Source organism: Zalophus californianus, chromosome 9, assembly GCF_009762305.2.
Source record: "Zalophus californianus isolate mZalCal1 chromosome 9, mZalCal1.pri.v2, whole genome shotgun sequence".
NCBI classification, from domain to species: Eukaryota; Metazoa; Chordata; class Mammalia; order Carnivora; family Otariidae; genus Zalophus; species Zalophus californianus.
The window spans coordinates 114,181,813-114,205,364 of record NC_045603.1 but is presented as its reverse complement, the minus strand read 5'-3'; the positions used below and the strand labels follow the sequence as shown (position 1 = coordinate 114,205,364).

At 38.0% G+C, this 23,552-nt stretch overlaps 1 protein-coding gene across 3 annotated transcripts in view; it reads right to left on the bottom strand.

Annotated features, from left to right (window-relative positions):
• ARMC4 (armadillo repeat containing 4) overlaps positions 1–23,552 on the bottom strand; it is a 188,539-nt gene that overhangs the window by 154,871 nt on the left and 10,116 nt on the right. Inside the window, exons 3-7 of one of the 3 annotated variants that reach the window (XM_027593224.2) lie at positions 23,320–23,477; positions 20,976–21,168; positions 20,018–20,124; positions 19,693–19,829; positions 17,233–17,349 (exon numbers count right to left, since the gene is read on the bottom strand). In XM_027593224.2, coding sequence (XP_027449025.2) covers positions 17,233–17,349; positions 19,693–19,829; positions 20,018–20,124; positions 20,976–21,168; positions 23,320–23,477 — 712 coding nt within the window. Of the gene's footprint in view, positions 1–17,232; positions 17,350–17,571; positions 17,584–19,692; positions 19,830–20,017; positions 20,125–20,975; positions 21,169–23,319; positions 23,478–23,552 lie in introns of those variants that run through there. The other 2 variants (XM_027593225.2, XM_027593226.2) reach the window with 2 other exon arrangements.

Genomic DNA, 23,552 nt, shown 5'->3' with positions numbered 1-23,552 from the left:
ATAAAATCAATCACTTCTTTGCAGACTAGTCAAGAATAAAGGGAGAGAAGACACAAATGACCCATATTAGAAATGAAAGAGGGGTCATCACAAAAGATCTTCCAGACATTAAAGGATAATAATGGAATGTTGTATGTGATGCCAATAAGTTAGATAAGTTGGATAAAATGTACGAATTCACTGAAACACACAAATTAGCAAAGCTCAACAAGAAAAAAATCTGAATAGTTATATATCTATTAAAGAAATCAAATTCTCAATATAAAAATATTCCAACAAAGAAAGCTCCAGGCACAGATGGTTTCACTGGCAAATTCTATCAAACATTTAAGAAAAATAATATCCAATCTACACAAAGAATTCCAGAAAGAAGAAAAGTAAATGAATATTTCCCAGTTCATTTTCTATTTTTATTTATTTTTTTAAAGATTTTATTTATTTATTCATGAGAGACAGAGAGAGAGAGAGAGAGAGAGAGGCAGAGGGAGAAGCAGGCTCCCAAGGAGCAGGGAGCCCGATGCGGCACTCGATCCCAGGACCCTGGGATCATGACCTGAGCCGAAAGCAGACGCTTAACCATCTGAGCCACCCAGGCGCCCTTTCCCAGTTCATTTTCTGAGGCCACATTGCCCAGATACCAAAACCAGACAGACAATAGAAGATAACTACTAACCCATATCCTTCATGATTATAGATGCAAATATCCTCAGTAAAATATTACCAAATTTCATCCAGCAATATCAAACAGGGTAAGACATAATGATCAAGTGGGATTTATCTCAGGGTTGAATGTTAGTTCAATACTCAAAAATCAATGTAAATGGTCATCAACAGACAAAAGAAGGATAATCATGTGATCATCTCAAGAGATGCAATAAAGTCACCACCTCCAAGTAGCAATGGGTTCATCTCTCATGGGTTAAGTGGAGGCCCCATGGGAAGAATGTAAGAAGGCACTCTCTCCCTCCCAGCCAGGGTAGTGTCAGATGAGGCTTCGTGGGAACTGAATTTCCACCCCTGTCCAATGGTAATGAAGCATCCCACACCACCAGGGTTGTAAATGGAAATTAAGAGAACTCAGACTTTGCCGGACCTCCGGACTCCACCAGTGAAGTGCCTAAGAAGGCCTGTTAAAACAAAAGATTTAAATAAAATCCAGAATTTCACAACATAATGCCCCAAATGTCCAAGACTTGATAAAAGATCACTCATCCTACCAAGAACCAGGAAGATCACAGCTTGAATGAGAAAGGATAATGCGCAGGATAGTGCTTATACCAACATAGGATAATGCTTACACTGAGATGAAAGAGATGTTGGAAAAATCTGATAAGAATTTAAAGCAGCCATCATAAAAATGCTTCAGTGAGCAATTATGAAGACTTGAAACAAAAAACTACAAAGTCTCAACAAGTAAATAGAAGATATGAGAAAGAACCAAAAAGGAATTTTGAAACTGAAATTTGTAAGCCAAAATAAAACTTACTGGGACAGGCCTAATAATATGATGGAGAGGATAAAGGGGAAGAATCCATGAACTTCCATGAAATTACCCAATATGAATAAAGAGGGGGAAATTCATTGGGGAAAAAAAATGAACAGAGCCTCAAGATCTGTGAGACCATAACAAAAATTCCAAAATTCATGTCATCAGAGTAACAGAAAGAGAGGAGGGAGAGAGTCAGTCTAAAAATGTATTCTAAAAGATTTGAAATTTTCTCCAACTTGGAAAAAGACATAAATCTAAGATTCAAGAAGCTGAGGAAACCCTAACCAAAGAACTCAAAGAAATCCATGCCAAGAGACATGATAAAAGAAGAAAACCTGCAACAGCAGAAAAGAACAACAATGGAAAAGAATAGAAGTGTGGGTAAATACTTTCATTCTCTTTTCTAAGTTTGATGGTTTGAAGCAAAATATAATGTTGTCTCATACAGTTATCAATGTATAGAGAAGAAATAAAGACTATAAAAAATAAAGAGGGGGTAAAGGGACTTCAAAGGAGATATAGTTTCTTTTTTTATTACTAAAATTGTATTTATTTTTTCAGTCTCATCAATGTAATAGTATTATAGCTTCTGCAAGAAGTTTATGTTGAAAGAGAAATGACAAATTCTCACATAGTATATTTGTAAAGGAAGATTATGTTGACAGTGTTTCTTTTTGTGACACATCAGGGAATTGAGATATATGCAATTATTGTTTGAAGGAGAGACATGGTTTCTATGCTTCACTCAAACTGATATAATGTCAAACAGCAGATTATAATTAATTATGTATGCATAATATGGTACAATACCCACAGTAAACACAAACAAAATCTATACAAAGAGGTACACTCAAGACACGATGGATAAGTCAAAGTAGAATTCTAAAAAATGTTCAAGCTATCCATAAAATACAGGAAGAAAAGAAAACAAAAACAAAAACTAAAAGGAACAGGAACCAAAGTAAACTGGCAAGCGTAAGCCCTAACATAGCAATAATTAAATGTAAATGATCTAAACACATCAGTAGACACATCAATAGTTTCACAAATTTATTTTTAAAATGACTCAACTAAATGCTGTCTACCAGAAACTCACTTCAAATATAACAACATAGGTAGCTTGAAAGTAATAGGAAGGGAAAGATATAACATGCAAATGGTAGTTAAAAGCAAGCCGGAGTGGCTATAAAAATATCTGATTAAGTAGACTTCAGATAAAGGAAAATTACCAAGGAGAGAGAGGGACATCACATAATGATAAAATGATCAATCTATCAAGAAGATATAGCAATTTTAAATGCATATACAGAGCTGCAAAATACAAAAACAGAACTAAAAGAAAAATCAGACAAATCCACAATTATAGTTGAAACACTTCAAAACCTCTCTCTCAACAACTGATAAAAAATCAGCAAGAATGTGGGAGACCTTAACATCAAAAACCACATGATTTAATCCACAAAGTAGAAATAAGTGAAGAAATAATAAATACCAAAGTGAAGTAGAAAAAAAACCACAGAAAAATCAATGAAACTAAAAGCTAAGTCTCTGAGGAAATTGAGAAAATCAAGAGATCTCTATCCAGATGGATTAAGAAAAAATAAAACACCAATGACCAATATCAGAAACGAAAGAGGTAACAACAGCTACATATTCTACAGACATTAAAAGCTGAAAGAGTAACTATGAACAAGTTTATGACAATAAATTTGACAACTTAGATGAAATGGACAATTTCCTTTAAAGACAATCTACCAGCGGAGCAAGATGGCGGAGGAGTAGGAGACCTAGATTTTGTCTGGTCTCAGGAATTCAGCTGAATAGGGATCAAACCATTCTGAACACCTACGAACTCAACAGGAGATCGAACAGGAGAGTAGCAACAACTCTCTGAACAGAGAAGCGACCACTTACTGGAAGGTAGGACGTGCAGAGAAGTGAATCCGAGGCGATATTCGGGAGGAGAGACGGCGGGGGAGGGGCCTCCGCCGGCCGCTTCTGGCAAGTGCTAGAGCCGCGGAGCACAAAATCGGACCTTTTAAAAGTTGGCTCGGCGGAGGGACGTCGCTGCAGTGGCTAAGCAGGGGGTGGAATCCTCCCGGGACAGTGTGGTCTCAGGACCCTTGGGGTCACAGGAGACCGGGGGTGCCTGAGTGCAGCAGAGCTCCCAGGTGTCGGGGTGGGGAAGCCGGCTGCAGATACGGAGCAGAGTCGCGGGCTCTCAGCTCGGGGTTGCCATAAACTGTGATCTGCGGCCCAGTCGGGGCACGGCTCCCCCAGCAAGGACCCAACAAGCAGCAGATCCGGAGAGACTCCCCTTCCTTCCCGGGGAGGAGCGGTGCGGGAACGCACTGCAGGGATCTGCTGGGTTTGGAGACTCCGAGCGGGGTCGGGTGCCAGAGATAGCAACGCTCGATCACAGGCCGGGTGAGCACGGAGTGCGGCCAGAGACCGGGGACACGGGAGTGACTGCTTTTCTCTGGGGGCGCACTGAGGAGTGGGGCCCCGAGTTCTCGGCTCCTCCGGGCGGAGAATGGGAGGCCGCCATTTTCGCCCTGGTCCTCCAAAGCTGTACCGAGAGCTTGCAGGGAACAAAAGCTCCTGAGAGCAAACCGGAGCAGCTTCCTTAGCCCGGACCGACAAGGGCAGGGCAATTCAGCCTCCGGCAAAGACATTTGGAAACCACAGCAACAGGCCCCTCCCCCAGAAGATCAACACAAACAGCCAGCAAGCCAAGACCAAGTTGATCGATCAAGGAGAATAGGAGAACTCCAGCGCTAGGGGAATACTGCACATAGATTCATGGCTTCTTTTTTTTTTTTTTTTTTTACCATGATTCATTATTTCATCAAAGTTAATTTTTGTTGACTTTTTTTTATTTTTCTTTTTCCCTTTTTCAACCAACATCTTATAAATCCCTTTTTTAAAAAAAAAAAAACATTTTTTATTTTTTTTTTCATTTTTAGAGTCATATTTTATCCCTTCATAGTAGTTATCCTTGTTTTTGGCATATATATATAAGTTGTTCTCTCTTTAAAATTTTGAGGTACAGTTTCTTCTAACAGATCAAAATATACCCTAAACCACTAGTGTATGGCTTTGTTCTAGTCTCCTGCCTGATCACATTCTCTCCCTTTTTCCTTTTTTTTTTTTCCTTAAATATCCTTTCTTTTTTCAAACAACTTATCTTACCAAGTCCTTTTATAAAATCTTTTATAATTTTCATCTTTACAGTCATCTTCCATCCCTTCATTGTATCAACCCTTATTTTGTACATATATGTCTTTCTTCCTTTAAAATTTTAGGAGGCACTTTTTTCTAACAGACCAAAATACGCCCAAAATCTAGTGTGTGGCACTGATCTATGCACTAGCCTGATCATATTTGATCATATTCTGCTTTTTTTGTTTTGTTTTTGTTTTTATTTTTTTTCTTTTTTTTTTCTTTTTCTCTTTCTTTTTTCTTTCTTTCCCTTTCTTTTCCCCTAGTTTCAGGTCTTTTCTGATTTGTATACAGTATATTTGCTGGGGACCTTGTAAACCTGTTAGCATTTTGTTCTCTCATTCATCTATTCTCCTCTGGACAAAATGACAAGACGAAAGAAATGACCTCAGCAAAAAGAACAAGAGGTAGTACCGTCAGCCAGGGACCTACTCAATACGGACATTAGTACGATGTCAGACCTAGAGTTCAGAATCATGACTTTAAAGATACTAGCTGGGCTTGAAAAAAGCGTGGAAGTTATTAGAGAAACCCTTTCTGGAGAAGTAAAAGAACTAAAATCTAACCAAATCGAAATCAAAAAGGCTATTGATGAGGTGCAATAAAAAATGGGGGCACTAACTGCTAGGATAAATGAGGCAGAAGAGAGAATCAGCGATATAGAAGACCAAATGATGGAAAATAAAGAAGCTGAGAAAAAGAGAGAGAAACAACTACAGGATCACGAGGGCAGAATTCAAGAGATAAGCGATACGATAAGACGAAACAACATTAGAATAATTGGGATCCCAGAAGAAGAAGAGAGAGAGAGAGGGGCAGAAGGTATATTGGAGCAAATTATAGCAGAGAACTTCCCTAATGTGAGGAAGGAAACAGGCATTAAAATCCAGGAGGCACAGAGAACCCCTCTCAAAATCAATAATAATAGGTCAACACCCCGACATCTAATAGTAAAACTTACGAGTCTCAGAGACAAAGAGAAAATCCTGAAAGCAGCTCGGGAGAAGAGATATGTAACCTACAATGGTAGAAACATTAGATTGGCAACAGACCTATCCACAGAGACCTGGCAGGCCAGAAAGGACTGGCAAGATATCTTCAGAGCACTAAACGAGAAAAATATGCAGCCAAGAATACTATATCCAGCTAAGCTATCACTGAAAATAGAAGGAGAGATAAAAAGCTTCCAGAACAAACAAAAACTAAAGGAATTTGCAAACACGAAACCAGCCCTCCAAGTAATATTGAGAGGGGTCCTCTAAGCAAAGAGAGAACCTAAAAGCAGCAAAGAGCAGAAACGAACACAGACAACAGACAGTTAACAGTCACCTTACAGGTAATACAATGGCACTAAATTCATACCTTTCAATAGTTACCCTGAATGTAAATGGGCTAAATGCCCCAATCAAAAGACACAGGCTATCAGATTGGATTGAAAAACAAGACCCATCAATATGCTGTCTGCAAGAGACTCATTTTAGACCCAAAGACACCCCCAGATTGAAAGTGAGGGGGTGGAAAACAATTTACCATCCTAATGGACACCAAAAGAAAGCTGGGGTGGCAATCCTTTTATCAGACAAACTAGATTTTAAAACAAAGACTGTAATAAGAGATGAGGAAGGACACTATATCCTACTTAAAGGGTCTATCCAACAAGAAGATCTAACAATTGTAAATATCTATGCCCCGAACATGGGAGCAGCCAATTATATAAGGCAATTAATAACAAAAGCAAAGAAACACATTGACAACAATACAATAATAGTGGGGGACTTTAACACCCCCCCGACTGAAATGGACAGATCATCTAAGCAAAAGATCAACAAGGAAATAAAGACTTTAAATGACACACTGGACCAAATGGACTTCACAGACATATTCAGAACATTCCATCCCAAAGCAACGGAATACACATTCTTCTCTAGTGCCCATGGAACATTCTCCAGAATTGATCACATCCTAGGTCACAAATCAGGTCTCAATCGGTACCAAAAGATTGGGATCATTCCCTGCATATTTTCAGACCACAATGCTTTGAAACTAGAACTCAACCACAAGAGGAAAGTCGGAAAGAACTCAAATACATGGAGGCTAAAGAGCATCCTACTAAAGAATGAATGGGTCAACCAAGAAATTAAAGAAGAATTAAAAAAATTCATGGAAACCAATGAAAATGAAAACACAACTGTTCAAAATCTTTGGGATACAGCAAAGGCAGTCCTGAGAGGAAAGTATATAGCAATACAAGCCTTTCTCAAGAAACAAGAAAGGTCTCAAATACACAACCTAACCCTACACCTAAAGGAGCTGGAGAAAGAACAGCAAAGAAAGCCTAAACCCAGCAGGAGAAGAGAAATCATAAAGATCAGAGCAGAAATCAATGAACTAGAAACCAAAAGAACAGTAGAACAGATCAACGAAACTAGGAGCTGGTTCTTTGAAAGAATTAACAAGATTGATAAACCCCTGGCCAGACTGATCAAAAAGAAAAGAGAAATGACCCAAATTAATAAAATCATGAATGAAAGAGGAGAGATCACAAGCAACACCAAAGAAATACAAACAATTATAAGAACATATTATGAGCAACTCTATGCCAGCAAATTAGATAACCTGGAAGAAATGGGCGCATTCCTAGAGATGTATCAACTACCAAAATTGAACCAGGAAGAAATAGAAAACCTGAACAGACCTATAACCACTAAGGAAATTGAAACAGTCATCAAAAATCTCCCAAGAAACAAAGCCCAGGGCCAGATGGCTTCCCAGGGGAATTCTATCAGACATTTCAAGAAGAATTAATACCTATTCTCCTGAAACTGTTCCAAAAAATAGAAATGGAAGGGAAACTTCCAAACTCATTTTATGAGGCCAGCATTACCTTGATCCCAAAACCAGACAAAGACCCCATCAAAAAAGAGAATTACAGACCAATATCCTTGATGAACATGGATGCAAAAATTCTCACCAAAATACTAGCCAATAGGATCCAACAGTACATTAAAAAGATTATTCACCACGACCAAGTGGGATTTATCCCTGGGCTGCAAGGCTGGTTCAACATCCGCAAATCAATCAATGTGATACAATACATTAACAAAAGAAAGAACAAGAATCATATGATCCTCTCAATAGATGCAGAAAAAGCATTTGACAAAGTACAACATCCTTTCTTGATCAAAACTCTTCAGAGTATAGGGATAGAGGGTACATACTTCAATATCATAAAAGCCATCTACGAAAAACCTACAGCGAATATCATCCTCAATGGGGAAAGGCTGAGAGCTTTTCCCCTAAGGTCAGGAACGCGGCAGGGATGTCCACTCTCACCACTGCTATTCAACATAGTATTAGAAGTCCTAGCCACAGCAATCAGACAACAAAAAGAAGTCAAAGGCATCCAAATCGGCAAAGAGGAAGTCAAACTCTCACTCTTTGCAGATGATATGATACTGTATGTGGAAAACCCAAAAGACTCCACCCCAAAACTGCTAGAACTCATACAGGAATTCAGTCAAGTAGCAGGCTATAAAATCAATGCACAGAAATCAGTGGCATTCCTATACACCAACAACAAGACAGAAGAGAGACAAATCAAGGAGTCTATCCCATTTACAATTGCACCCAAAACCATTAGATACCTAGGAATAAATCTAACCAAAGAGGCAAAGGATCTGTACTCAGAAAACTATAAAATACTCAGGAAAGAAATTGAAGAAGACACAAAGAAATGGAAAAACGTTCCATGCTCATGGATTGGGAGAATCAACATTGTGAAGATGTCAATGCTACCTAGAGCAATCTACACATTCAATGCAATCCCCATCAAAATACCATCCACTTTTTTCAAAGAAATGGAACAAATAATCCTAAAATTTGTATGGAGCCAGAAGAGACCCAGAATAGCCAGAGGAATACTGAAAAAGAAAAGCAAAGCTGGCGGCATCACAATTCCGGACTTCCAGCTCTATTACAAAGCTGTCATCATCAAGACAGTATGGTACTGGCACAAAAACAGACACATATATCAATGGAACAGAATTGAGAGCCCAGAAATGGACCCTCAACTCTATGGTCAACTTATTTTTGACAAAGCAGGAAAGAATGTCCAATGGCAAAAAGACAGTCTCTTCAACAAATGGTGTTGGGAAAATTGGACAGCCACATGCAGAAGAATGAAACTGGACCATTTCCTTACACCACACACAAAAATAGACTCCAAATGGTTGAAAGACCTAAACGTGAGACAGGAGTCCATCCAAATCCTAAAGGAGAACACAGGTAGCAACCTTTTCGACCTTAGCCGCAGCAACTTCTTCCTAGAAACATCGCCAAAGGCACGGGAAGCCAGGGCAAAAATGAACTATTGGGATTTCATCAAGATAAAAAGCTTCTGCACAGCAAAAGAAACAGTCCACAAAACCAAAAGACAACCGACAGAATGGGAGAAAATATTTGCAAATGACATATCAGATAAAGGGCTAGTATCCAAAATCTATAAAGAACTTATCAAACTCAACACCCAAAGAACAAATAATCCAATCAAGAAATGGGCAGAAGACATGAACAGACATTTCTCCAAAGAAGACATCCAAATGGCCAACAGGCACATGAAAAAGTGCTCAACATCGCTTGGCATCAGGGAAATCCAAATCAAAACCTCAATGAGATACCACCTGACACCCGTCAGAATGGCTAAAATTAACAAGTCAGGGAACGACAGATGTTGGCGGGGATGTGGAGAAAGGGGAACCCTCCTACACTGTTGGTGGGAATGCAAGCTGGTGCAACCCCTCTGGAAAACAGTATGGAGGTTCCTCAAACAGTTGAAATTAGAGCTACCGTTCGATCCAGCAATTGCACTACTGGGTATTTACCACAAAGATACAAATGTAGGGACCCGAAGGGGTACGTGTACCCCAATGTTTATAGCAGCAATGTCCACCATAGCCAAACTGTGGAAAGAGCCAAGATGCCCATCGACAGATGAATGGATAAAGAAGCTGTGGTATATATACACAATGGAATATTATGCAGCCATCAAAAGGAATGAGATCTTGCCATTTGCAACGACGTGGATGGAACTGGAGGGTGTTATGCTGAGTGAAATAAGTCAATCAGAGAAAGACATGTATCACATGACCTCACTGATATGAGGAATTCTTAATCTCAGGAAAGAAACTGAGTGTTACTGGAGTGGTTGGGGGTGGGAGGGATGGGGTGGCTGGGTGGTAGACATGGGGGAGGGTATGTGCTACGGTGAGCGCTGTGAATTGTGCAAGACTGTTGAATCACAGATCTGTACTTCTGAAACAAATAATGCAACATATTTTAAGAAAAAAGAAAAAGAAGAAGATAACAGGAGAGGAAGAAAAGGGGAGTATGTCAGAGGGGGAGATGAACCATGAGAGATGATGGACTCTGAAAAACAAACTGAGGGTTCTAGAGGGGAGGGGGGTAGGGGGATGGGTTAGCCTGGTGATGGGCATTGAGGAGGGCACGTTCTGCATGGAGCACTGGGTGTTATGAACAAACAATGAATCATGGAACACTGCACCAAAAACTAATGATGTAATATATGGTGATTAACATAACAATTAAAAAATTAAAAAAACAAAACAAAACAAAACAAAAACTGCAATCTTCAAAGCATCAAAAAGCCAAAAAAAAAAAAAAAAAAAAAAAAAAAAGACAATCTACCAGGGTGCCTGGCTGGCTCAGTTGGTAGAGCATATGGTTCTTGATCTTGGGGTTGTATGTTCGAGCCCCACACTGGGGGTAGAGATTACTTAAATTAAAAAATAAAATGGTTAACATAGCAAAGGTTATGTGTACTTTACCCCAATACAAAATTAAAAAAAGAAATGACAATCTACCAAAACTCCCTCAAGAAGAAACAGATAACCCGCATGGCCCTAACTGTCAAAGACACTGAAATCTCTTGTTTAAAACTTATCTACAAAGGAAACTCCAGGCCCTGATGGCTTCACTACCAAACATGTAAGAAAGAAACAATATCTAACCTGCACAAACTCTTCCAGAAATTGCAAAGGAGAAAAAATTTCCCAACTCATTCTAGAAGGCCAGTATCACTCTGATAACCAAAACCAAAGATATTAAAGAAAACTACACACCAATAACCTTATATGGATGTGAAACTTAAAATTTTAGCAAGTTAGATCCCATAATATATAAAAAGGATACTATATCCTGAACAAATGAGGTTTGTTCCAGAAAGGTAAGGTTAGTTTATGTTTGAAAACTCATCAGTGTAATATACTACATAAACAAACTAAAAAAGAAAAAAACACATGATTATCTCAATAGGTAATCATTTGATAAAATCCAATAGCCATTCCTTTTTTTGGGTTTTATTTAAATTCAAGTTAGTTAACATACAGTGTATTACTGATTTCAGGGTAGAAATTAGTGATTCATCAGTTGCACATAACATCTGTGCTCATCACATCAAGTGCCCTCCTTAATGCCCATCACCCAGTTACTTCATCCCCCACTCCACTCCCCTCCCCTCCAGCAATCCTCAGTTTGTTTCCTATTGTTAAGTCTCTTATGATTTGTCTCCCTCTCTGTTTTTATCCAATATCCATTCCTAATAAAAGTTCTCAACAATATCACAGAGAGGGGAACTTTTAACCTTATAAATCTCATCTGTGAAAAAGCTACAGCTAACATCATACTTAATAGTGAGACACTGAAAGTTTTCCCTTTACCACTGGGAACAAGAGACTACTTCTATATAATTCTGTACTGGAGGTTCCAGCTAGTGCATTAAGGAAAGAAAAAAAAAGGGACTGAGTTTGGAAAGGAAGAGGCAAAATGATCTTTATACAAAGACAATATGATCATCTATATAGGAAACCCTCTGGGATCTACAAAGCAGACACTAGAATTAATAAGCGTTTCAGAATATGAAATCACTATATAAAAATCAAGTGTATTTTTACATAGTAGCAACAGATCATCACAAATTGAAATTTTAAAACTACCATTAACCATAGCCCTTGTTGAAAAAAAATTCGAGTAAGTTTGAAGATTTAACTGGTTTTATGAATCGATTCATGAATCCAGCAGCATCCCATCTAGCAAGTAGTGAGACGCTCCACAGAGCTAAACAAAAGAAAGGTCTTTTTTTTTTTAATTTTATTATGTTATGTTAATCACCATACATTACATCAGAAGAAACGTTTTTAAAGACAGAGCATTAAAAAAAGGAATGTATTAGCAAGGAATGTATTGTTTAGGCAAGGTTGCCCTCCTACAAGCAGCAGAAGGGGTAAATCAGTAAATTTCCAGGTATTGACCAGGAAATTCCAGGGTTTATATTCCTGGGTGGTTGAAACTGCAGTTATTTAGGTATAATATAATAATAATATATATTATGTAGTATACAATAATATAATTCTTGGGTGTTGACTTGGCCTAAGTGATACCATTTTGGGTCTGTGGTTTTCTTTTTAACACCTCTAAAATATGAAATACTTACAGGTATGTTTCAGAAGAGATGTGCAAGACCTGTGCACTGAAAGTTACAAAATATTGCTGAGAAAATTAAAGACCTAAATAAATGGAAAGACATACTCTGTTCATGGATTGGAAACCTCAGTATTGTTAAGATATTAGCTCTTTCTAAATTAATCTATAGATTCATCATAGTCTCAACCATAATTCTTTCAGGCTTTTCATGAAGAAATTGACAAGCTGACCCTAACATTCTAATGGACATGAAAAAGATGTAAAATAGCCAAACAAGTTTGAAAAATAACAACACTGGAGGATTTACACTACTGACTTCAAGACTTATGATAAAGCTATAGTAATCAAGACAGTGTGGTACTGGTATAAATCACTGGAACAGAAATACACCCATACAAATAGACAACTGAGTTTTGAGAAAGGCATAAAGGTAATTCAATGGAGAAAGGATTTTTTTTTGTTTTTTTTTTTTCAACAAATGGTACTGGAACAACTAGATATTAATATGTAAAAGAAAAGAACTTTGATCCATACCTCATGTCATGTACAAAAAATAAACTAAAAAGGCCTAAATGTAAAACCTAACATTTGAAAACTTCTAGAAAAAAAATATTGGAGAAAATCTTTATGACATGGAGTTTGGCAAAGCTATAAAGAAAAAATTAACAAGTTGGACTTCATCAAAATTGAGCACATTTGCTTTTTGGAAGACACCGGTTGGAGAATGAAATGATAAGCCACAGACTGGGAGAAAACACTTACAAGTCATATATCTGACAGAATATGTAAGCCAAGAATATATACAAAGATCTTTCACAACTCAGTAAGAAATCAAACCACCTAATAAAAAACTAGGCAAAAGACTGGAATAGACACCTTATCACATACAATATATGAATGGCAAAATAAGCATATGAAAGACTGCATTCAAGAAATGCAAATTAAAACCCAGTGAAATACCAGTACATACATCTATTAGAATGTCTAAAATCAGAGGACTGACCATACCAATTATTGACAAATATGCAGAACTGGAATTCTCATACATTGCCGGTATCTTACGTAAGATATTACAACCGCTCTGGAAAACAGTTTACGAATTGCTTAAAAAGTTAAACATACAACTACCATATTACCTTGCTCTTTTATTCCTAGATTTTACCCAAGCGAAATGAAAGCATATGATCTGTGTAAACACCCAAAAACAAAATGTTGAAAATGTGAGAGCTTACATTTTAAAGACATGTACAATGTTTTGAAGATAAAGTAAAAGAATATTTGCAAAAGGTGGGTGACCGCAAAGAAAATCAGGGGATCAATCTCAGAGGCCCAACATTCAACTGGTAAGTTTCAAAAAGAGAGCAAAGAGAACAGAAAGGAAAGAATGATTAAAGATGTGATACAAAAAAAGGATTTTTCTAGTTCTGAAGGACATATGTCATCATTAATGAAAAACAAACAAAACCAGCACCAACCATATCATCATGAAAATTACAGAACATCACGAATAAGAGAAGATCCTAAAGGCTTTGTTAGATGAGAAAAGTCAAAACAGACAGGCCACATAGAAAAAAAAAGCCTTTAAAATTCTAAGTAAAAATTATTTTTGAACTATCATTATAGAAACAATAACTGAGAGAGAAAAATAAAGATATTTCACATGCTAACCCTCAATTTTTTCCATTATGTGCCTCCTTTACTCAGGAAGCTCCACCAAAATTATGGGGTACACCAACAAAAGGAAAACTGAATGGAAGGGAACTTCCTCAACATAATAAAGGCCATATACGAAAAGCCCACAGATAACATCACATTTAGTGGCAAAAGCCTGAAAGATTTTCCCCTAATATCAGGAATAAGAAAAGGATCTAGCTTTCACTGCTTCTATTCAACACGGGCCTAAAAGGTCTAGCAATAGTGATTAGGCAAGAAAAAGAAATTTAAAAAACATCCAAATTGAAAAGGAAGAAGTAAAACTATCTCTGTTTGCAGATGACATGATCTTATATGTAGAAAGAACAAAAGACTGGGGTGCCTGGGTGGCAGTTAAGTGTCTGACCCTTGATCTCAAGATTATAAATTCAAGCCCCAGGTTGGGCTCTACATGGAGCCCACTTAAAAAAAAAAAAGAAAAATATATTTTTTTAAAGATCATATCTATTTGAGAGAGAGAGAGAGAGTGAAAGAGAGCACAAGTGGTGGGGGGAGAAGTAGACTCTCCGCTGAGCAGGGAGCCTGATGCGGGACTTGATCCCAGGACCCTGGGATCATGACCTAAGTTGAAGGCAGACACTTAACCGACTGAACCACCTAGGTGCCCCCCAAAAGAAAAATATTTTAAAAAAAGACCTAAAGATTAAAAAAATTGAGTTAATAAATGAATTCTGCAAAGTTGCAGGATTTGATTTTGAATTTCACATTCAAAAGAGCCAGATCTGATTTCAACACTCAAAAATCATTTCTATTTTCTACCCTAGCAGTGAAAAATTAGAAAGGAAATTAAGGAAACAATTCTATTTACAATAGCATCAAAAAGAATAAAATGCTTAGAAATAAATTTAACCAAGGAGGCAAAAGACTTGACACTGAAAAGTATAAAATACTGCTGAAAAAAATTAAGGGAGACAAAAACAAATGGAAAGACACTCCATGTTCATGGATTGGAAAAAATTAATATTAAACAATGCTATACAAAGCAAGCTATAAATTCAATAAATCCCTGTCAAAATCCCAACGCTGTTTTGTGCAGAAATGGTAAAACCAAACCTAAAATTCTTTCTTTTAGGAAGTTTCAGGAAGTAGGTCACTTTCAGGAAGTAAAGGGAGCCCAAATAGCTAAAACAGTCTTGAAAAACACAAAGTCTGAGGACTTATACTTCTCAATTTCAAAACTACTACAAAGATAGAGTAGTCAAAATAGTATGGGACTTGTATAGAGATAGACAAGATAGAACAGACTTGAGAGTCCAAATATAAACCCCTACATCTATGGTAAATTGATTTTCAACAAGGATGCCAAGACCGTTCAATGGAGAAAGAACAATCTCTTCAACAAATGGTGCTAGAAAACTGGATATCCACATGCAAAAGAATGAAATTGTACCCTTACCGTACTCACACCATATACAACTCAAAATTAATCAAAGACCTAAATTTAAGGACTCTTTGTCCCTAAATTTAAGAGCAAAAACCATGAAATTCTTAGAAAAAACAGGGGCAAATCTTCATGACATTGGATTTGGCAATGGTTTCCTAAGTACAGTACCAGAAATTCAGACAACAAAAATGTTTTCATTGGACTTTATCAAAATTAAAAATGTTTGTGCCTCAAAGGACACTATCAAAATAAGTGAAAAGACAACCCACAGAATGGGAGAAAATATTTGCAAACATTCTATCTGATAAGGGATTAATATTCTACAATATATGAAGAATTCCTACAACTCATCAACAAAGACAACCCATTTTTTTAAATGGGCAAAGGACTTGAATAGACATTTCTTTAAAAAAATATACAAATGCCGAATAAACACATGAAAATATGCTCAACATCACTAATCATTAGGGAAATGCAAATCAAAACTACAATGGGATATCATACTTCATATTTACTAAGATGTCTATAATAAAACACACACACACAGAGAAAATAACAAGTATCGGTGAGAATGTGGAGAAACTGGAATCCTTGTACAGGACTATAAAATGGTTCAGTCTAGGTAGAAGCAGTTTGGCAGTTCCTCTAAAAGTTAAAAACAGAATTGTCATATGACCCAGAAATTCCACTCCTAGGTATATACGCTCCAAAAACTGAAACAGGAACTCAGATACATGGACACCAATATTTAGAGCATTTTTCACTATAATCAAAGAGTGGAAACAACACAAGTGTCCGTCAGTAGATGAAAGGATAAACAAAATGTAGTTATACACACAAATGGAATATTATTCTGACATGTGCTACAACATGGGTGGACCTTGAAAACATTACGCTAAATGAAATAAGCAAAACACCAAAGGACAAATATTGTATGATTCCACTTCTTGAAATATCTAGAAGGCAAATTTATAGAGACAGAAAGTAGATTAGAGGTTCCTAGGAGCTGGAGGAGGAGGAAAGGGGAGTTACTGCTTAATGGGAACAGAATTTTAGTTTGAGATGATGAAAAAGATTTGGAAATAGTAGTAATGCTTGCACTTTATGAATGTAATGCCACTCAATGATACACGAAGTGGTCAAAATGGCAAATTTTGTTTTGTATAGGTATTTTATGGCAACAACAAAGGAAAATGGGAGTCCAAGAAATAGGTGATGCAACACCAGGAAAAAAACAGAAACAAAAACAAAAACAAAAAACCTCTCAGGACAATGACAAAGAGAAATTTCAGGATAAGAGTAGCTGCAGTAATAGTAAGAAAATAGAGTGCTCTGGAAGTGGCAGGGTCAGAAGGAAAATAATGGACTGGAATTTGTGGCATTGACATCATCTTGAGAATCAGCCTGGAGCTTAAGTGTACCACATTAGTATTTCTTGCATATTGTTTCTTACCCATATCAGCTTCAATCAACATCTTATTTCATCACTATATTAGCAGATTTCTTTGTCCAACACTATTTCAAAAACTATGAAAGACACAAAGGAAGCACAGTTCTCATGCATATTCAGTTGACATACTTACTGAGACGATCCAATTAGGTAGTAATCATGGGATACCCAGAAAGGATAAAAGTTAATCAAAACATCTAGGCTTCTTTAATAGGGCTGACTCCTTTGTTCTTAGTGTTATTAATTCAAAAGGGACGATGAAAAGTTCTATTTAGAAAGCAATATGAAATATTTTACACCTATTACCTAAAGAGAATCAGAAACAAAGTACTCCACTTATATTTCTTATTTAATAATATACTGTGGAAAATACTCTAAAAATTAGAAGCAGAGGTCAAAAATAGGCAGAATTACTCTCAACAGGAAGTTTGGTCAAGTAACACTATGCTGTGAAATTTCAAGAGTCTATAAACTTACCTGTTTAGACATATTTTCTGAAAATTTTGCTGATCTTTCTTTTAAAAATGTGACAAGGTCTTTATAAATTTCACTTTTTCTCTCATAATTAATTTCCCCCTCATCATCTGTTTTGCCCTTTGAGAGAAAAAGTTTGGTGCTATTATTATTAATTGAACCTGATCAATACATCACAACCCAAGCCCACATACTACTTTCTTCTATCAACAATCCATGTGGTAGTCTTTATACATCAAAAATATAGGCAAAATCCTTCCCTCTTAAAGTTATCCATCCGACCATCCATCCATCCATCCCTCCATCCTTCCATCCCTCCATCCATCCATCCATCCAGCATGCCTTTACTGAGTATCTCCCATATGCATGTAGGGCACTCTGCTAGTCGGCAAAGAGTTCTGCATCCCCCTCATGCAAAAAAGCATTATGACTTCAAGAGCCTCTGATGAAGTCATAAAAGGCCCCAAGATTAGAAGGCCACCACAGAAAAGCTTCTATTTGTCACGCTCTGCTCTTGTTCTGTGTGTAATGCAGTTGCTCTAGGCATATCTTCTAGAGTTACAGCCTCCATGTAACCATCTGTCCCTCTACCCTTTTTGTCTGTACCTCTTTCTTTTTGTCTCTTTCCTTTCCTCATTTTCCTTTGCTTGCCTACCCTGACAAGAAAGATTTGGTTCTGCCTTAACCAAATGCATATATAAAAAAACTACAGTGTGTTATCTAGATACATAACCACATATACATACAAAACATCATACACACCCATATAACTAACGTGTTACACATTTTGCTGTAATTATTGAATAGTTTCACGTTCCTTTCACTTCTGAAATGGAGAGGAACACTTAAGAGATTTCCATATCAAATAAAGTTATATCTAGTAGTAGGTCAATAGCCTTTGATAGAAACGGAATCTCCTTGCCCCACTCTAGAAAGTCAAAGTTTCTGATTTTCTAATGGGAAATTTCACTTCCTTAGAGGAGCGAAACAAACCGAAGCAAAATCAATATTGCGGGCATCTCCCTCCTCTGTGCAGACTTAAGGCACAGTGTCATGCTGAGAAGAGAAGCGCCACAAGGCAGGTCACAAGAGATGCCTGCTGGTCATCAAGAAAGTGGCACCAGCATCTAGATACCAATCCAAACCAAGAGGTAGCCATGCTCCAAACAGTCCCCTGTGATAAGGGGTCCCCATTAAGGATTTGAGTTCTCCCTGCAGATGTTGCCTAGGAGGCCCCAAATTACACTGAGGACACCAAGGGAGGGTGTGGCCAAGGAGAATGCTGAGCGTCTAGTTAAGTTCGGTGAACAGGTATGAGACTCAGCATAAAAAAGTTTTCACGTGGAAGGTTCCGAAGGTAATCGCTCTGCTTAGTGATGCTCAGGGCTGGGAATCTGTTATGCTGTGTTTCTCCTTTGCCAGCTTAGGTCAGCTTCAGTCAGCAGGAAGTCAAAGGGAGACTGAAAAGCTGGAGGAGGGCGAAAGGACACGCTGCCTCCTCCTTGCCCACTGTTCCTGTTAGAGTCGCCCCAGCAGTGGCCCGTCGCCCCTGGGAGTGGAAGCTGCTTCCAGTAGCAACGGTCGGTTCAAATTCCCAGGGTTTTTTCCCTATCCGCCCAGACCCTGGCTCATTATGCCCCCTCAGAAATACCACCATAACCTGAGCAGGGCTCCATCTTCAAAGGTCTGGGTCTCAGCTCTGCCATTTCTGCAAAGATCCTCCTGTGAGCTCCTGAGGTAGCAGCACTAACTGGGCATTGTACTCCTCAGAGGTCTGGGTGCCGGCTTCCCGGAGACCCACTGAGGTCCGAGGCGACCAGCACAGCCTGAAGTGACCATTCCTCAGAGACGGGAGGCCCAGTTCTATGGCAGGGGGCCCCCTTCTGAACTCCTAAGGGACCATCACCAATGTAAACAGGGCCCATGCCTCAGAGGTCTAAGTCCCAGCTCTGCAGTGTCTGTCTTCTGAGATCCGAAAGCACCAGCCCAGCCCGGCAATGTCCCCCCTCACTAGACATATGGGTCCCAGCTTCATGGGGGACACTTCCTCCAAGCTCCCACGTTTTAATGTCCCCCTTCCTTTTGTCCTCTCCATTCTTAGAGTAAAAACTATAGTTATTGCTTCTGTGTTACCTCAGGCCTCCTTTTCCTTTCCCCCAATACTCATGTAACTAATCAGTGAACTGACTGTTAAGGAGGTTTTCATTTTATAAAGTGGTGTGGGTCCCTTTGAAGGTCATTTCTTAGAAGATTGACTTAATGACCTGCAATGGGGAACACTGGGGCTAATTCTGAAACAATTTTGGATTTGCTCAGCAAACACATAGCAAAGGGATCTGCTTCAATCCCACAGAACAGTATGGCATTTCTGTGGTCATCAGGATTCAGTCCTGGAGATGGGCCTGCGTTTACAGAGACAGAGCTAAGTACCAAAGTCAACATGGTTCTTAAAAAACTACTTACACCATTTAAAAATACTCCTTCTGCACTACAAGTAATGCACAGAGTTTCAACATCGTGTGGTTTCACCAGCACATAACAAATTTCCCCGTGAATTTGTCTCCAAGGTGGGGCTCGACATCCATTTGAAAATTCATAATCTGAAACCAATTATTGATCAATTAAAAGGAGTTTCAAAAAATGAAATATGTTGACTTTAAAAGAATAAAAATGATTACAGTTTTAAGTTTTCGTTTTTTCAAATATTCAATCCTAATGTAGCTACTGAAGCATTTAGAAATGATAATTACTATATATAACACAAAACGAATCTGAGAAAAATATAAACCTGAGGTATAGTCGATAGATTCCAAGACAGTTTGTTCTCCATTTCCTGAGAAATGTTTCAGCAGTTCTATATCGTTCTTAACAATTGTTGGGTTTAAACGTATTTCTCTGAAATGAATGGTAAGAAATTCATTTTAACAATTTAAAAGACAATCTCCAGAAAACACATGAAAATATTCCATTTTCGCAGGGTGGGATATTGTTTTTTATAATTAAAACTGTAGTCAAATTATACAACAACTAAAATATTGCAACTAACCTTACCCATGTTATAATCTTACGACACTATCAAAACATCAAGAAATCAGTGACTCATATTTAATGCAACATTAAATATACTCATTTAAATATTGACTTGATTTCTTAGTGGTAATACTATAATACTAGAAAAAAAAAACTAGAAAAACGAACAAGTGTTAAACCTTACAGGCTCTACATGATATTTGCATTACTATTTAATCATTTATCTAGTAGTCTGAGGAAACTGAAAATAACAAGGCCATTTCAGGTCCTCAGAATCAGGTAAAACCCCGCAGAAAGCTTTAGCAATGCTAACTATGAACTTTTAAGTTTTAGAATTAGAAATATCCATGCAATAAACTAAAATCTTATTCCAATAAAATTTAATGTTTAGGGGCGCCTGGGTGGCTCAGTCGGTTAAGTGTTCGACTCTTGATCTTGGCTCAAGTCATGATCTCAGGGCCCTGGGATCCGGCCCTTCGTCAGGCTCCAAGCTTAGTGGGGAGCTGGTGTGAATTCTCTATCTCCCTCTCCCTCTGCCCCTCCCCCCTTGTGCGGGCCGTGCGCATGCTCTCTCTCTCTCTTAAATAAATCTTAAAAGAAATTAGTGTTAAATCACTAGCAATAACTTCCATACTTTATTTTTTTGGTTTAAATAAAACTCTGAAAGCACTTTTTGTAACTAATTTTTAGAGGTTTCTTTTTTCTAAAAGACTCACAATGAAATATGTTTTAGAGAGTGATTCAGTAGGTGCAGATCCAGTTGCTTAAGCAGCATGCCAAGCTTCATCTTAATCTCACTTTCAGGATCTTCATCTTTGGTAATTTTATCAAGAATGTTCACTACGGACGTGTCTTCTTTCATTGTATTATAATCCAAACCCAGGATTTTTGTTACGGGATCTCTGTTAGCTGATCAAACAAGTAAATAAATAAAAATGATCCTCTGTCTTCTGTTGCAAGAAACATAAAGACTAGCGAATCCTCTGAGGCCCACCCAAATGTGCATCTTTCATTAAGCCTTCTCTGATGCGCCCAATTTGAATTAATTTCTACTTCTCAGATTCTACTGTATTTAGGAGCTTTCTTATACTCCTTGAGATGCTCTACCTTGTACTGTAATATCATCTGTCTATATCATCTAATAAGACAAAGAACAAGACATTCTTTTTGTTGTTGTTGACGACTGTGGGGCACTGTCCAGCATGGGCATTCAATTAATATATTCAGAATTGATTTGAAGATAAATACTGGTCTCCTTAGAAGAATCATCAGTAGAACTGCGTGCGTGCGCACGCACGTGTGCAAGTGCTCAGTGTTCACAAATGCTTTCTTTCCAAAATAGTGTTTCACTCAGTCTACAGATCTACTGCCAGTCTTTTCCACCTGTTCAAACTGCTTATATTTTCAATGTCTTTTGATGTTTGAGTCGGAAAAACAAACCTGACCAGTACTTACACACATACCAAAATTACACTGAAAAACTTCAATACTAACTCATGATCAAGGCTGACATAGGTGTGAAAGTCGGCCCTAGAGAGGCTGAAAACAGAATTTGGTAAAAGTCAAAGAACCATGAAGTTGCAAGTGAGGAAGAAGGAGGCAAAGCCTTATTTGGAAAGGAGGAATTTAAGTAAGATGAAATATATATGCGTTTGGACAGGGAGGGAGAAAAGGCCTACGGGACTAGTTCAGAAAACTCAACCTGATTGAAATGAAGAGAAGCACAGGGATGGCATTAACTCTGCAACAGGAAGTGGACGATGGCACCAGGAAATAGCAGAAAAGGCTTAGGGCCTCTTAGAAAAGACCACGTGAGGGGAGGGGCAGGGAAAGGAGATCTAGGAATCATCCACTTATTGAGCATCTCAACTTAATCACCCTTATGGCAGTCATCTCATAAAGATTCATGTAAAAAGGTACCAGATGAATTTGGGGGAAAGACAGAAACCTGACCCCCAAATTGCCGTGCACCATGGACTTTGGACCCCAAACTGAAGAGTTGTACCTAGAACTCTTATAGAAAGGACAAAATGCAGCAAAGGATATACATTTAGCCAAGCTAGATATATAGCAGCCAGTCTATGTATTAGGTTCATATTTTAAATTTGAATTTGATGCTATTAACAATCTCCTTGAATTCAGCTTTACTCTTAAGATTTCATTCCTTCTCAGCAAAGTAGCTATGATGTACAGATAGCCTAATAAAGAGTCAGCAAGAGATAAGGAGAGGCTGTTTGTCCTAAGGTTCACATCTTAAAGAAAATTTAAAAAAAAATTTTTTTTTAAAAGGAGCATCTTCCCATGCCCCAGCAAAGAATGATGAGAGGTAGGACCCAGGGACCTTCTAGTCACACGATTCCAAAGAAGCAAAACATGTATACAACATCATTATCTACTGTTAGGTATTTCTACTCGTAAGAAAAATTTAGGGTACCATTACAGAAGGCAATTGATCACATTCTTTCTTGCGTGGTAGATGCTTAGACAACAATGAAAATCTACATCCTTAAAGAAGAGGAAAAACACTTCCCACTGAATGAATGAAATTATTCACAGAAGGCTATGCAACCCACAATGGAACAGGACTGAGACCAATGGCAAGTGAGATTATTCTGTGTTATCTCTGCTACATGCGTTGTAGAGGAAACAGAGCATCATCCATCACAACAGGGCGGAGAGTAGAGTGCAGATTCCAGTGCTGGCCCTGCTAATCTGTCTTCTCTCCCGTGTGGACCTCAAAGGCTGCAGGCCGCTGGTCTTTCCAGAAGCTGTGAAGTCTGTCTTTAAGCCGCGTGTTACAGTTAGAAATCTAGAAGCTTGCTAGTGGTAAAGTATTAGGCCTTTCATTTTAAAGTAGAAATTGGATATCATTCCAATTTTTCTGGACATTCTGCCCAGAAAAATGAATGACATTTTTATGAAGTTGAACATAGGACTTTTTTTACCTTTTAGGTCACAGAACTTTTTCTAAGAGACTGTAACAAATGATTCCCCCTCCAACCCCCGCCCCAAGATTGTGTTTCTAAAAGTTCAAAGCACAGACTGGAGCATAAATATCACCTTCGATACAGGCCTGTGCCTCCTTCAGCTTCATATCTTTGGCAGTGAGCAAGAGGCGAGACAGCTGTCCAAAGCTCCTAACCCTAATGTGTGGCACAGAGACGGACAGCAAGGGCTGCCCATCTTTATCAACTTCTTCTGACTTGACTGTTGTTTCACTAGGAAAATTAAAAAAAAAATAAAAATAAATAAATATCAAAAGCTTAAGATTACCTGGATGCTAGTGAAGTTAA